Genomic DNA, 14,787 nt, shown 5'->3' with positions numbered 1-14,787 from the left:
TCCAGTACCGCTGCTACCACAGCCAGCACCAAGGTTCATTTTGAAAGACCAAACCACTATCGGAAGCCTTATACCATGGGAAGGTGAATAGTCACCAGTCACCACCATGGTCAAGGCCAACTGGAACTAGTATGCTGCTTTAAGCTGGTGGGGTCAAGCTACTGGATTAGGCCTGGTCTAGTTTCCATGGAGTGGTAAATGAGACAAATGAGCCTGCCAGAGACTGCCTGCTAATTGTATAATAAAGCACTGATTACTATTCCTGGAGGGCAGGCATTTGTTTTTATAAAGAAAGGCTTTCCCTCTGAAAGGAGCAGACCTGGGTCTGTAAATCAGGACACCCAGGTTCTCTTCCTGGCACCTGACTTTGCTGTCTTCTCTTGGGCTGCATAAAGGCAAATTGTCCTTATTACTTCAAATGGCAGGACTGGAGAGGAAAAAAACTATATAAAACATTACAGTACTGAATGCTTGGAGTCAAGATCAATGAAATTTGCAATCACAAACAGCTCTTGCATTTTGCAACAGCTCATAAATCAGCATTGTAAAACCACTTACCCGTTCTACCTGAATGAGTTATTGAAAATAAATGTAACTATTTTATTTTTTTTTTCTTCCTAGATTACTCAAAAGCAATGCATGGGCCTTGTCTTCTTGGCTGGGGAAGAGGCAACTGCTATTGTTCCTTACTATAAGAGCTGTACCTGGAGATTTTGCCTCAGAGCTGGCTAATTCACCTGACTTCAGGAACACTGTCACACCAAACAGCTAGTCCTCAGGCTCCCCACACGCGTCCTGCCTTGGGGTGCTGCGTGCTGTGAGCTGAGCCCCAAACACAGCACATAACTGTATGGTAACGAGCAGCCACACCACGGGCTGCAGCAGCAGCCACGCAGCTTGAGACCGTAGGCTGTGCTTGCCACGCTGCTGGCCAGGACTCATCCCAGCTGCCAGGGCAAAGCCAGCCCAGCACGGCTCCGAGGGCTCAGGGAGCAAAGCCATATCCCATCGCTCACAGCGGGGATGGCAGCAACACCACGGGCTGGAGTGAGACCTCCCTCATGCATAAAACACCGAGGACAGAAGTTATGGTGCTTCACACAACTTCTCTCCTCCCCATGCCACACGGACAGTAGCACTGCTATTTCGATTTTTCGGGGTGTTTTATGCCTGAGATAGCTGGGCTCTGCCTGACATGGCATGTGAGGGGACTGCAGGGCAGCCCTCACACACACCTTTGTGAGCCTCTTCCTCCTTGGCTGTGATGTGGCTCTTCTCCCTGTGCCAACAACATCCTCTGCCGTGGTGGCACTTTTGCAGCAGACCCCAGCGGATGGGTCAAGCCCAGACAGCCTGCTGCACTCCCCACACATGTGTAAAGCAGAGGGGATGCTTGCATTATTATTGCTATAATTTCATTTGCATCCAACAGCTCCCTGCAACGTTTTGTGCCCCTTCCACTATTTTAACCTTTATTGAATATTCAGAACCTATTTGCTGCTAGCATTGGCATGCAGCTACTTGGATGTCTGTCTAAACTGGAGACAGCCTGGAAAAAATGGCATGACTTCACATGGAACCTCACTGGCATAAAGCAGCTCCCACTATGGAAAAAAAAAAAAATATATATATATACACACACACACTGATATATCCTGACTCCAGTGACAGTATTTGAAGGGCACAGCAGAAAGAAGATGTAAGGACCCAGTTCTAATTGTGAGAAACAGCACTAACTTCTACAGTGCTGTGACCATTTGCTGCAACTCACGCTCGTTTCCACTGGCTAAGCCTAGGAAGTGACTTTCTTCTCTCTTGAAATGTTTCCTGCACAAAACAGCCGTCGGAGTTAAGAGGAGCTCCTGATTAAACCGAGTGGGATCAGCATTCATGCTCTGGCTTCGGAGGTTCACTGACACATGGAAACCAGTGAAGAGATGGGGAAGCTGTATGCAACTCCATGGTCCCTTCCACGTTGCAGCAAACAGAGCATTGCACACAACTGAGGGACATAAGAAAATTCTCTAAAAATCCACCTTCCCACAAATGCATCTTCCTAGAAACGCCTCTGCAAAACACTTTTGAAAGAAGTCATCTTTTTCTCATTACCGATGAAGTGCAGTGAAGATGGCCCAACTGACCCCTCTTACTGCTGGGTGCTCTGTAATCACACAGCAAGGCACTCTATGACCCATAATACCCACCTGTGACATACAACACAGGAAAAAGGCAAGAATTGCCCCTTTCACAACACAGCTCTGTATACACACACCTGAAATGCTCCTGAGATGCACCTGCAGCTCCCATCACAAGCACCCATACAGTCAAAACAGAGATGAAATGGGTGCAATTATTTGGATTTTTCAAGAAGAGACAAATTGCTTAACCCATGGATCAAAAAAGAAGAGTAAGCCACATCAAGAAATGCCATCCCATTTTGTCAACAGTTTGGTATTTCTATGCAGTCACTTTAAGTACCTCCATCTAAAAAAAAAAAAACCTCAACCACCAAAACTCTACCAGCTCCACACCACCTCTACCCCTTCCCTCTCCTGGGGCTACAAACAAAGGCTTCCCCTAGTTAAAATTTCTGTGAAGAAACAGTAAAGAACTATCTTTATGAGAGGCCATCTATCATGCCAGCACAAATTACCCTGCCATTTGCCAAACTGATGCACCTTTCTTAATAGTCTCTAATTTGGGGGGGGCTGCCTTGTGTGCAGATGGGGCCGTGCAGCAGCAGCAGGACACGAAGCCATCAACGCTGCCGGTTGAGTGACACTGCAGACCCCTCATCCCCACGCCATTTCAGCAGCAGCAGCAGACGGGGCTGCGCTATCTCAACAGCTTCCTACTTTCTTCGGCCGCCCCTGCTGCATTATCTTAAAGCTGATATGAGTCCGCCTCCACCCGGGGAGCGCAGCCAGGCCAGCGGCCAGCTTGATGCAAGAATCAGCATCAATAAGCCAAAAAAAAAGCTGGTCACGCAAAGCGATTAAGTGAGAATTAATCATTACTACCTTAAAAAAAAATTTTCCCCCCACCCTCTTTCAAGCTCTCAGCAGTCAGCGAGAGGGAAGCAGAGGAAGCCAGGCTGAATGGAGGAGCCGCGCTGTGAGCGCGGGAGGCACCAGCTGCGGCCAGCAGCCACGCGTGGGTGCGCTTCCCATTTACGCCGGTGCCAGGAGCACCCCCTCTTCTCCTGCCTCTGCGTTCTTCCTTTCACATGCACACCCTGCACAGGACCACCCCGTGCTCCCCGGCTGTGCACTTTGCTCAGCGGCTGAGCCATCAGGCAGCAGGGCAGGGCTGCGTTTCCCATGCGGTCTGTATCCCCCCCCGACCGTACAACACGGCGGAGGGAGGGTAGCACAGAACAAAACAAATGAGAATATCCTCCCTGAACTGGGAGTAGAGGCACAGATCCAAACACACCGAAATCGGTGGGAATGACAGAGAACTTGGGTTAGCCCTAGCCAAGATCAGCTGCCTCTCACCATTTGCTATCTCCGCAGCAGCGACGGTGTCAGAGAATGCCTAAAAACTAGTCATAGCTCAGTGCTGCCTTGGAGGCTCAGCCTGGAAGCTGCACGAACTCTGCAGGAATTTATAATCTGGCTTCCAGTGGAAACACATCAAAAAGGGCCAATCATAGCTTCGTTGCCTTCCTTCCACAGCCAATACCCAACAATGCAAGTAAGTGCAAGTGGCCCTGACACAAACCTCCCTGTGACCGGCTCCAACGCACAGCACAGCCCAGCCCCATCCGCACGGTTCTGCTGCAATGGCACCACTGACGTGGTTTCACGCTTCTCCCAAGTCTCACCATATCCATCCTGTGTTGCCCCCATGGAAACTGCTCCACTGGATGCTGCACACGAGGATGGAGTCTCTCTCTCTCTCCCACCCTGTCACAACCACTTTCATCATTTAAATAGATAGGACAGCTGAGAAAGGAAGAAGGAAAAGGACTTTCTGTTGCAGAACAGCTCATCATTTCCAAAAGCACTTACACATTGTGGTTGTTTAACTTTAGAACCTGAAAGTCTAGTTTAAACAGGTGTGACGGTCTGCCTCTCTGCCAAATTCACGAAAAACAAACTGATTGCATAGATTTCTGTTGACTTCAGAGGAACCAGCCAAGGCATGACATCCAAAAAAATGATGATTCTGTAACGGAGCCCACAGCTCCCGACTCCAAGTTTCCTTATCTAATCAAGCACAGTCTGTAACATGGGGAGGGGTAGTTGTTGTCTCTTTTAAAACTCCTCCACAGTGAGCTCCATGCCTTCACTCTCTCTCTGTGTGTAAAGCTGTGTTTACTGTATGTGGCACAGAATATCTTGGTTACCTCCAGCAACTGGGCCAAAAAAAAAAAAATATTCGGTTTTCTTTAGCAAGCTTGACATGTTTTCCTGGAGGCTTTTTTAAAATTGAGATCACAATGACAAAGGTAGGGGTATGAACTGCTTCAAAGCCTGAAGGAGAAAAGGAACAAATAGCTACTTTCCATCCGACTTCATTGAGGAAATTGCTGCGTGAAGCACAGCAGAGCGGCACGGGAGGAGGGGAGAGAGAGAGGAAACGAACGGCCCGTTGCAAAATCTTCTGTAGGAGAGGCAGCATGAAAAGGAGGTTCACCTGATTAGCACCACCGTAGAGCTGTGCCCAGGCTGGCAGGGGCTCTTCTGTGTGCCTGGGACATCAGACTGGGACTTGACAAGGTCCAGGCTCAACTCCTGGCTCTGCCACAGGCTTGCTTAATTAAACCCATGCAGCCTAGTTATTGTACTTAGCCAGGGTCTCTGTTGCCTGCTTTAAAATGCCATCAACAATTCTGCACTGCCCACCACAAACATCCTCAGGGATGTCTGCATAAAAAAAACACTGCAGCAGTTGCCCTCAGACAAGGATGGGAAGTGAAAAAAATGCAGCAGGCAGTAAAATGCACCGTAAGGGTCTACAAGCCTGGCAGAAGTCACTTGTGTGCAACAGAACATAGAAGACTGCGTGCACAACTGCGCAGCTGCAGCAGGGGGACGTGATGGGTAAGGAGGGCAGGAAACAGGCCCCCGATGTCCCCCGATACCCTATTTGAATCACACAGAGGAGCAAAAGCGACCGTCCAATATCACATCAGCAACACACCCAAAACGCGCTGCTTTCCTCCACGCGTTTCTGCACTTCACTGCAGATGGGTCACATCACGTTGATGCCTGCACAAAACTCACCCCTCACAACCTATTTCCTCAGCTGACAAGAAGCAGAAGTGAGGTCTCATCTCCTCAGTGGGCACGACTAGCTGGTGCAGAGGGAGGCTGGCGGCCGCAGTTACACATCCGCACCCAGGCTGGCTCTGCTCTGCAGGTTTTATCTCCATCCACTTCAGGGCTATGCACCTTTCAATACCCTCAGTGTTGAATATCTTCATGCCCCCAAGCACCATAAACTTCTACAACAGCAGTAAATCACAGATGGGTATGGATGGTTATAAAATCATGTCCTAAATTAGGACAGCAAGAAGCTGAGATTGGAAGAGTAGGAGGAAGTCAGGAAATCCCAGGAGAAGATGATGGGGGAGCAATTTAGTCTCTTTAGAAAACAATAATGCAGTTTAATCTATTTTTCTTTTGACTTTACACACGAAAATAAGCTTCTCAGCTTCTGGGGCTGTCACAAATCATAAGGAAAATAAGGCCACTAGAACCCCATCAGTAGAATAAGAGCTATATAGTAATAATCCTGAGGAGCTGCGCAGGGCTTTCCATCTTCAAAGTGTTTTACAGACAGTAATTTATTAATCTGCAAATTTCCCCTGGCCATAAGTAACCGCTCTGCCTCCCTGCTATGTGCAAGAGAAACACACAGCGCAGGTCGGCACTTGGGAGAGATGGTGCAGGCGGCAGCTCTGACCCCCAGAGCCAGACCTCAGTTTGTGGCTCACTGCGGTCAGAACTTCGCTGCTCCAGCAAAGTTCTGGATTCACCACCTGAATCCAGAAGCACTGGTGACATCTGGCACTTTACAGCCAACTTCAGAGGGGACAAAACCAGTGCCTGAGAGCCTCTGGTACAGGGGAGTGCAAGAGACATGCTCAGAATCCAGCAAATAACAACAAAACCTGAAATAAAACTCCCAGGACAGAGGCTCCTGGCTGCCTTGCCACTGCCTGCCATGCTGGGGTGTCACTCTGGGCAGAAGCTGGCCGCGGTCCCGGGCTCATCCTACCACGCAGCCCGTCTGGTAGCCCCCAAGGGAGCTGTCAGAGGAGTTTCCTATGCAAACACAATGCTGCCTCCCACCAAAGGACTATTTATGCACAGCAGTTACCTGTTCACACTAGATGGGTCTTTTACATAATCTGCACGATGCCGCTCCTCCTCTCCTGGCAGCAATATTCCTCTGCTATTCTAATTCCCCAAGACAATGCTCCTAACCGTAATCCTCTCCCCAGCCCTCACCCTGTGAAAGCTGGGAGCTCTTGGAGAATGAGAGAGCAGCCTGGTTAGCAGAGAGAGAGAGAAATGGAACAAGGAGCACAACTACAGCTACATCTTCTAAATAAGTTGGTATCTAACATAGGCCAGCTTTGTTTGGAAACAAGATAACATTGTTCCGTATTCATACTGGCTGTTACGTTCTTTGTCCAACTGGCTTTCATCTCTTTTAAGCCAGTGTATATTTATGACTTCACTAATGCTGAATAAATCATTGTAAGACCAAAACTGCATTCATTGGTTATTGCTATCCTTCTCTGGGTATCAGAACATTAGGGTTCATTAAGCATCCTACAATACAAGCACAGAGATTTAAGCCTTATTTCCATCTTAAGGATGCTTAGGTGAGGCAAGGAAAGCAGAAGACCCTGAGTACCATTGCAAACAATGTCCCATAGGTCACAAGTAAGGAATTCAAACCCAGGCACTGCAGATCATGTATATTCTCAAGACCAGAAGAGATTTGCCCACGCATACAGCATGAGTGAGTAGCAGACTCAGGCACAAATTCAGTCTCAGACTCCGTGTCTTTTACTCTACACTACTCAGATCACATTTCTTTCCTCTTCCAGCAAATGATTTTGTTTCAGCACCAGCCTCCGTGCACAACAGCAGAAACAGCACAGCCCAAAGAACAGATGTTTAGAGCCACAGTGCTGCTGGCAAAATCTGCAGGGAAAATAAAGTTTGCGGATTTGTCTCTCCAGTAAGAAGCAGGGTGAAGTACAATGCTGAAGCTTTCTGACACGCTGCCAGGGAGACTGTCAGCCGTACTGGCTGAACTGGATGGAAAGGCTGTCTGCACTATAGCAAGAGCGGTGCTGGTGTTTTATAGTTGAAACGTAGTAAGTGTTGGCTCCTCATCCCCTCTGTAAGCCCGAGAGCTCGGGACTCAGCAGAGCCAGTACCCCTGGCTTGGGCAGTCGTGGGTCAGTGCTGCTGACCACGCCGCTCCCCTGGGAAGGGCTGCAGAGGCAGGCAGGAGAAGCGGCAGCAAACCACAACAGGACTTCTGCCCCTGCCTCCAGCCTTCCCCAGCCCCCTGCCCGCCTGGGCTGCAGAGAGAGCTGGTCCCAACAATACAGCATTACATGACTATTGTAGCAGAGTACAAAAAAAGATCCAGCTGAAATGACAAATCCCTACCAAGTCACACATCTTGATTATCCCAGGGGCCAGGTTCCCTGGTGAGAGCTACCCATCTCCATGGCCTCGCTGGGTGTTAGCAGACCACTGGGGCAGCTGCGGACTGTGCACAGCCCTTCTGCGTTCACGCCGGATAACCTCTGCTCTGCTCCCCCCACCTACGCTCCCTGCTCCAAGAACAAAAAGTGAGCCCAAATGCTGTAACATCATCAGAGCATGTCCGGTCTCACACACTGCTCTGTATTTATGACTTTGCAAGGGTGAAACAAGCTCCAGTTGCCTTTTGGTGCCAGTCCCAGGAAACCCCACAGTGTAACAGAGGGCTGCACAGACGGCTGCCCCTCCATCCAAGTACAAACAGCCATCCAAGACCATAATGAATAACAAAAGATGTTTTGACAGCTCATAGTGGTTTATGATGCCCATGGAACAAAAAGGGAGCTCTGAACTGAAGAGTGTGTCTGTCACCCACAGACCTGCAGAAAATTAAATGCATACACTACAGGGGATTTGCAGAAGAAATAGATTTTAACTGACCACGTGTCCCATGCATCACCCTTTGACACTTATGTTCTTGCAGCACGCTACAAGGGCTCTAACCATCTTGTACAGAAAGCCTCTGCTAAAGGAGGAATATTTAAAAAGCACTAAATACCTCACAGAAATGCATGGAGGGTTCTGCCAGATCAATTGACACGAGCCTATGTGACCCAAACACCAGGGTGCTCATTTCACGGCTCCCAGCTGACAGCCTCAGCTTTTAGAGCTGCTCTAACATTTCCTGGGCAACCCCAATTCTATTCCACCTACCTCCCATTTCTGAAAAAGCCCAAGATGATTGTACGTGGGGTGTCGTAATGCTGCCTCAGCAGGAGGAGGATATTGCGTTGGTGGAGAGCAGAACAGCACGTCCAGAAGCACATACAAAGCAGGGATTTTCCCAGCAGCAATCTGCATCGCTGAGTCCCTCCTTCCCCAGGCACTCTTACTACCTAGGGCTTAGCGGAGGAGACCTGAGCCATATACTGTTTCTCCTTTGCTGTTTCCCCACTTCTCACCACTTCCATCAGGTTAGTCAGAATAGGACATCCCCTACTGAAGACTACAGCCTACTGCGAATGCCTGCAGCCCTTGGGAACCCAAGGGGAAAAGCCTCCCAGCCTTCAGCCTCTGTGATGAATCTTGCACTGAGATATGCGTTGTGAATCTGGCCCTGATAATTCAGCATGGTCCAAGAGATAATGATACAAGAGCTGTTCATCTGCTCAGGGTATTCAAACTGCTTGTTTGCCAGTGCTGCAGAGGGGTAAGGACTCACGGGGGTACTTGTCAATCCCCTGCACAGGCCTTATTTCTGAACATTTCCCCCTATAAAGCCAGTGCCTGTTCTTTCCTCCCCCCTACTTTCCACTCGCCTCCTGCAAATCGTGCTGTCTCCTTCCACCCCCAAATAGGAAGTCCGGAGCTGAGACGCACACAATCTGCCCCTTCACAAGAGCTGGGCTGAACGTGTGCCAGAGGAGCTGTGAGCATGACAACATATTTCCTGTCAGGAAAGTGACTCAGTGAGATGGGTATGAGAGCTCCTCTTACTCGAGAAGTTCCCCTCTCCCCTTGAGTTGCTGAGACATGAGTCAGAAGCCAAGTGCCGGAATCTCAACCCCCTCCGGATCCAACCAGGAATAGCAGAGTTCGGGTTCAAGCCCAGGTCCTGCGTGCAACTTGGTGACAAGTCAGCACTGCGTGCCAAGCCCTGGTTTCACCCCTTGCAGAAGGGGAATAACAATACTGACCAAGTGGGCAGCTTGAATTTGCAAAGAACTTTTAGGTTGAGATGGTGCTTATTGCTATTTGCTTATGAACTTGTTTACACCATGCTTGTAGCCTCTATACGTGAGCATTATACAATACCCACACAGAACTAACATCGTGTTCACGCATTTTGCTATTTTACACACAACCATTTTATCCAGGAATACTGTAAATGCTTAAAAATCACTGCAGCCAGTTTTCCTTCTTCAGCTCCAGATCAGCTCTTCCCATGATAAGTGAGCAGACCTATCGCGTGCCACATCCTTACCAGAGCCGCTGCCAAGGGTGACCATGCACAGCCACAGTGTAACAAGCAGAGCACCGACCATCTTCATCCTGCTGAGACAAAGAACACACAGAGCTTCTGGTTATTTTACAGTATTTCATCACTGCAGACAACTTTTTAAGTCTGACTATATGTGTTTATTCCTCTGCCCACCCAATGATCCTTTAATTCTGGTATGTTTTTTTTTATTTCATTAAGATTCCTTAAGAAAATCATCTGTATGGCAGTGCTGTCCTGCCTGCGTGAGCTCTCCAACCCTGGGAGGCGATGGCTCAGAAGATGACAGACGAGCTCACTGACTTAAGCCACTGGAATAGTCTATGTCCATGAGCACAAGAAGTAAGGTAGATGCTTGCAGGCCAGAAATCCCAAGCTTTGACTCCCAAAACACTAAGGTCCTTTGCAGAGACCTCATTCTGCCAGCGCACACACTCGTTTCTAAGAACAAGTGCAGAAAGCACTCGTGAGGGCGAGCACCAGCTGAAGCACATTTGCCCTGAACACGAGTCTGACAGTTCGGTGCGACAACCACGCCGGTGCAGCCCGAATTTGCAAGGTCAGCCTGCGAAGAGGCCAGCTGCCAGAGTCCTGGCTGCTTCACCCCGCTCCTGCAGGCACGTGGAGGCAGGACAAGCCTCAGCTTTTTCCAGTCAAACCCTCCTTGGAACAGCCACCTCACGGGAGTAAACAAGTGCCAGGTTTGTACACTTTTGGGAAATTATCTGAACAAAGGTTTATACTGTCAAAGCAGCATTGATAGGCAGAAAACAATCCCAGACTTCTCCATTCCTGCTACAGAGCACAATTTCCTGTAATTTGAGATAAATGTACACTGCCAGAGCTTCACTTGCTGCCCGCTCCGGTATCTGGCATTCGGCTCTCAGAGCTGTTCACTCACTAGAATTAAATTTCCCTGTGTTTCTAGGTTTTCCAGGATGAAACTTACAAGCTGGTAGTCACGAAAGCTGGCATTTACTACCTGCTCTCATTAAGGGGGCGAAGGTTGCCTTTGAAATTCCTGGGTGCTGTCAGATCACAAAGGGAGAAGAGATGGTTAAAAGGCTGAACTTCATCAAAGCATCTCAGCTCCGCCGGGCAGATGCAGTAATGAGCATGGTGATACTGTCAGGAGCATGCTCATGAGATGACAGGGAAATCTGCTCCATCAGGGTGGGCTAAAAGGGTGGGGAGAGAAGCCACAGAGCTCCCTTAAACATGCCCCTCATAAACCTGTCCATAATACATGCATTACGCAGAAGGGCTTCGAGCATAAGCAGAGAGCACCTAAGACTGCACAGATTGCAGAGATTAACAAGAATGGGATGTGTGAACTGTACTACTCAAAACCCAGCAGCGGATATTGAATCCTTCCGTTTCAATGCTGGCATCTGAAAAGCCTTTGTACGATGCTTTCCCTCTACGGGGCTCACCTCGAAGAGACAAAGGAAATGCGGAACATGCCTGCTCTTCCCCGCACAGTCCATGCAACGGGCTGCAGACTGCCTTGGAAGCAGTAAGGCCTTCAGAAATGGGCAAGAAGCCAGGAAGAAGGTGAGGTTTCTTCCCTGTGGTCCAGCTGAGAGGGCTGGTTAGTCCCTACCTCCTTCACCCAAACTGAAATTCCAGCTGCTAATCAAACCCTTCTCTACGGCCATCTACAACCAGCTCCCAAAGTCACTTAAGATGACTCCACAGGGAGGAAACAAAATTAAGTACTCCTACCCTCTGGAAATGCTGAAGAAAGATAAAACATCTTTAAGCCATCAGACCAGACAGAACCAACATGGTGCACTTTTGGTGGGAATTTAGAAACTTTTGGGAATTCACATGCTAGAAGAGAGAGAGTGTGAACAGTGAGGGGATCATTCCCATGATAAAGATCCCTCATGGTGTCCTCTCCATTTGTCAATAGATAAATGCACTGCATGTCCTAACTCACTCTTATTTTCCAGCAATTCTCTCCTGCATTTCGCACAAATCAGACTGAATTCAGCCCTGAAGCAAGCAGGAACAACTACTGACTTTGGATGAGTTTCTGTCCTGTAGAGCAAGGCCATTTATGTGGCTCAAGGCCAAAATAAACTACTATGTTTCACTCAGTGATACATGAACTCTGCAGTGAGCTAATATTTACATCCATTAACTATGCTCATAGGAACATGCTCCTTTCAACTGTCTCCAAGAGCCACCAGGTCTCTGTTCCCACGAGCAATGTATCTAAGATTTCCACGCTCTGCCTGCTCGTAGGGAAATTCTGATTTTATATCTGGGTAGAACAAGAAACAAGAAGCCCTGCACAGTGTGATTTACTTCTGGTTCATTCCAGGCTCTGCAGAGATTTTATCAGTGGAGACAGACAGACACAGAGCCTGTCAGTTTGCAGCAATTTCTCCATTACGGGAATGGGACTCAGTTGACCACAACCCTGGCTGCTCTCCCACTATCGAAAATACAAGGGGCCATGGAAGGCATGTGCACAGAGTCAAGGGCTGGTTGAGGGGAGCCATCACAACCTCCTGGATGCCCTGACCACACCAGCATTTGCCAGCTGAGATGAAGGAAGAAGATTCTCCCCCTTTGATAAAGAAATTGAGAGCTCATACACAATGAAGAAGGAAGGGACTGTAGGACAGGATGGTTTTTGCAGTCTGGCTCCTTTCCTGTGGCATATGATTATTCCAAAAAATTCAATTAATGCTACAGGATCTGATGGTTGGTTCTACTAACACAGTGCAGGGACCAATTCTAGTGCACTAGTGCTGCTGGCACTGTGATGCTTTGCTTTAAATGGCCCCGAATCTGTGATGTACCCCAAAGAGAAAGGTCTTCCTGCAGCAGTTCTGTGGCCACTCAATGTCATCATTCCTCCCTGGGGAGGATAATGTGATTCTGCCAGTAACACCAGGAAAAGAGCATTGCACCCATTTAGTCACAGAGAGAGAGGGTGACTTTTGCAATGCCTTAAGAACCTGACGCCACAGGACTACAACCCACCCCGGTCTTGCCAGGAACAGCAGAGTTTCCTCCGCCTTTTTCAGCAACCTGCGTCTTTGTTTTGTAAGATCAGAAAGCACGGTGTCATTTTGCCTGTACACAATGCAATTCCAGCAGTGTCTCATTAACTTCTTGCACAATTTGGTATCGCTGCGCTGAAACACCAGCATCTCTGGCTGCAACCGAAGGAGCCAGAGGTCAGAGAGTGCAAACCCCAGGCTGTAGCGGAGGGGTTCACCCAACTGCGTCCATCCAAAAAGGTCACAGAGCTCATCTTTAGTACAAGCAAATAAATTAAAAAGCAAACACTAAAGGGAGCCAGGAATAAAATCAGTGAGTAGAAGAGCATACCAGCTCAGAAATCACACCACAGCTAGAAAGCAGGCAATCAGAGCACCCAGAAGGCAGCTGGAGAGCTCTGATACATCCTCAGCGCTCCAGGAACTTCTCACAAGACCAATACACTCTGAGGTGTTTTTAATGTCTCCATAAATTAACATTTTAATAATAATAAATGGTAGAGCAGTTTGGGAAAACAATCCATCACTGCTGTTGCTAGAATCTTTTCTTACGGTGTTTACTTGAAATGTTAATTTTGTTTCAAATCAGAAATTGTTTCCTTCTCCTACCTGAGCATTTTCTTCTTCAAACTTTCACCTTCTGTCTACTGGGGAACAAAGAAAAGCGGGGTGGGGGGACCATAGTCATAGAAGTGTCTCCTGTTCTTAAAAGCAGAGGTGGTGGAAAGGTTTAGTTTTTCATTTGATACTGGCCAGAAGTGGCCTTTATGTTAGAAAAAACATTAATATTTTAACATAAAACACCTTTTAATAAAACACCCTTCCCAAGCAGACCTAGGCAAGGAATCGTTTGCTCCTGCCTTTAGCAGCATGGACCCTGAAAAGCCTATGCACTTTCCAAACAATTATAAAACCCAAGACAGATGTCAAATAATTAATGAAGAGAGCTGCACTCAAAGTAACTACTGTACACCTATTCTCAAAGACACCATACCAATTCCACACAACAATGCTGCATTTTCCAAGAAAATGCCTTTGTCCCTCCTAACCACAGGCCCCTAGGGAGGGCTGACAGGTTTTTTGCTTTTCACTGAGAAGTCACACTACCGCACGCAGAACAAAAGCGCCCTTCAAAACCTTGCCACTAAGTGCTCTGGCTGAAAGGGCATTTAAAATAAAGCAGTTTCAGAAAGAGGAAAAATATAACACCGGCCAGAGCAGGTTTTACATATTATTTTCTTTCTGTAATTCTGCCCCAAGCCCCTCTGAGACAAAAGCATTCAAGAACGCAGGACTAGCCCCAGGAAAACGGATGCAGACACAGGAAGGCTAGCAAAACCCAGGGTGGGCTAGCTTAGGAAATGCTTTGCTGCTTCGCCACATGGAGTCGGGGCTGAAGGCTGATGGGCTGCAGAGCAGGGCTGGCACTGAGGAGAGGGGCACAGCTCCTCTGCTCCCACCTCACCGCGTGCCCACGAGCCCTGGGGCCCTGCATCATCACGCAGCAGCAATGCAGAAGGCTGCTCGCGGAGTTTGCTGGGTTTTCTTGCGGGGAAAATAGATGTACAGTCCGAGCGAATTCAAAGAGTCCAAAAGGCAGACAAAGGGCAGCCTGCAAAAGCAGCTGCAGAAAAGTAATAGCAAAACCACTAATGGACAGGGGGCGAAGGCCCTCCAGGAAACACTTTTGCTTTTCAGCCTGTGCAGGAGTAAGTCAGACAAAGGGGGGAATTACTGTAGCATAAACCGTCTTGGTGCCACTTAGCCGGGATAGTCACAGTGCGGCTCTGACCCTGCCTCTCCTCCAGAGGCCATTCGGGCCCGGCCCAGCACCGCCCTTTGCTGCAGCACCAGCGTCCCCACTCATGCCCCTGCCCGCAGCAGGGCCGCTCCTGCAGCGAGCTGGCCGGGCCTGCACAGCCCTCCTGAGCAACCTAACGGTACACTGAAACCTCTGGAGACGCGCGTAGGAAGACAGGCAATGGGTTTCAGAAGTCCAGCCTTTTCTGCCCAGGAGGAATTAGCACGTTCA

General features: G+C 48.6%; 1 protein-coding gene across 2 annotated transcripts in view; it reads right to left on the bottom strand.

The window, feature by feature from the left end:
- Nucleotides 1-14,787, bottom strand: part of IL1RAP (interleukin 1 receptor accessory protein) — a 47,921-nt gene that overhangs the window by 22,019 nt on the left and 11,115 nt on the right. For both annotated transcript variants that reach the window (XM_068406063.1, XM_068406064.1), the window contains exon 2: nucleotides 9,724-9,791. In XM_068406063.1, the coding sequence (XP_068262164.1) occupies nucleotides 9,724-9,790 (67 nt within the window). In that variant the 5' untranslated portion in view covers nucleotide 9,791. The remainder of the gene's footprint in view (nucleotides 1-9,723; nucleotides 9,792-14,787) is intronic.

The sequence above is a fragment of the Nyctibius grandis genome, chromosome 8 (genome assembly GCF_013368605.1).
Source record: "Nyctibius grandis isolate bNycGra1 chromosome 8, bNycGra1.pri, whole genome shotgun sequence".
Classification (NCBI taxonomy): Eukaryota; Metazoa; Chordata; class Aves; order Nyctibiiformes; family Nyctibiidae; genus Nyctibius; species Nyctibius grandis.
Note: the sequence above shows the minus strand (reverse complement) of the source record. Positions and strands in the feature narration are given on the sequence as shown.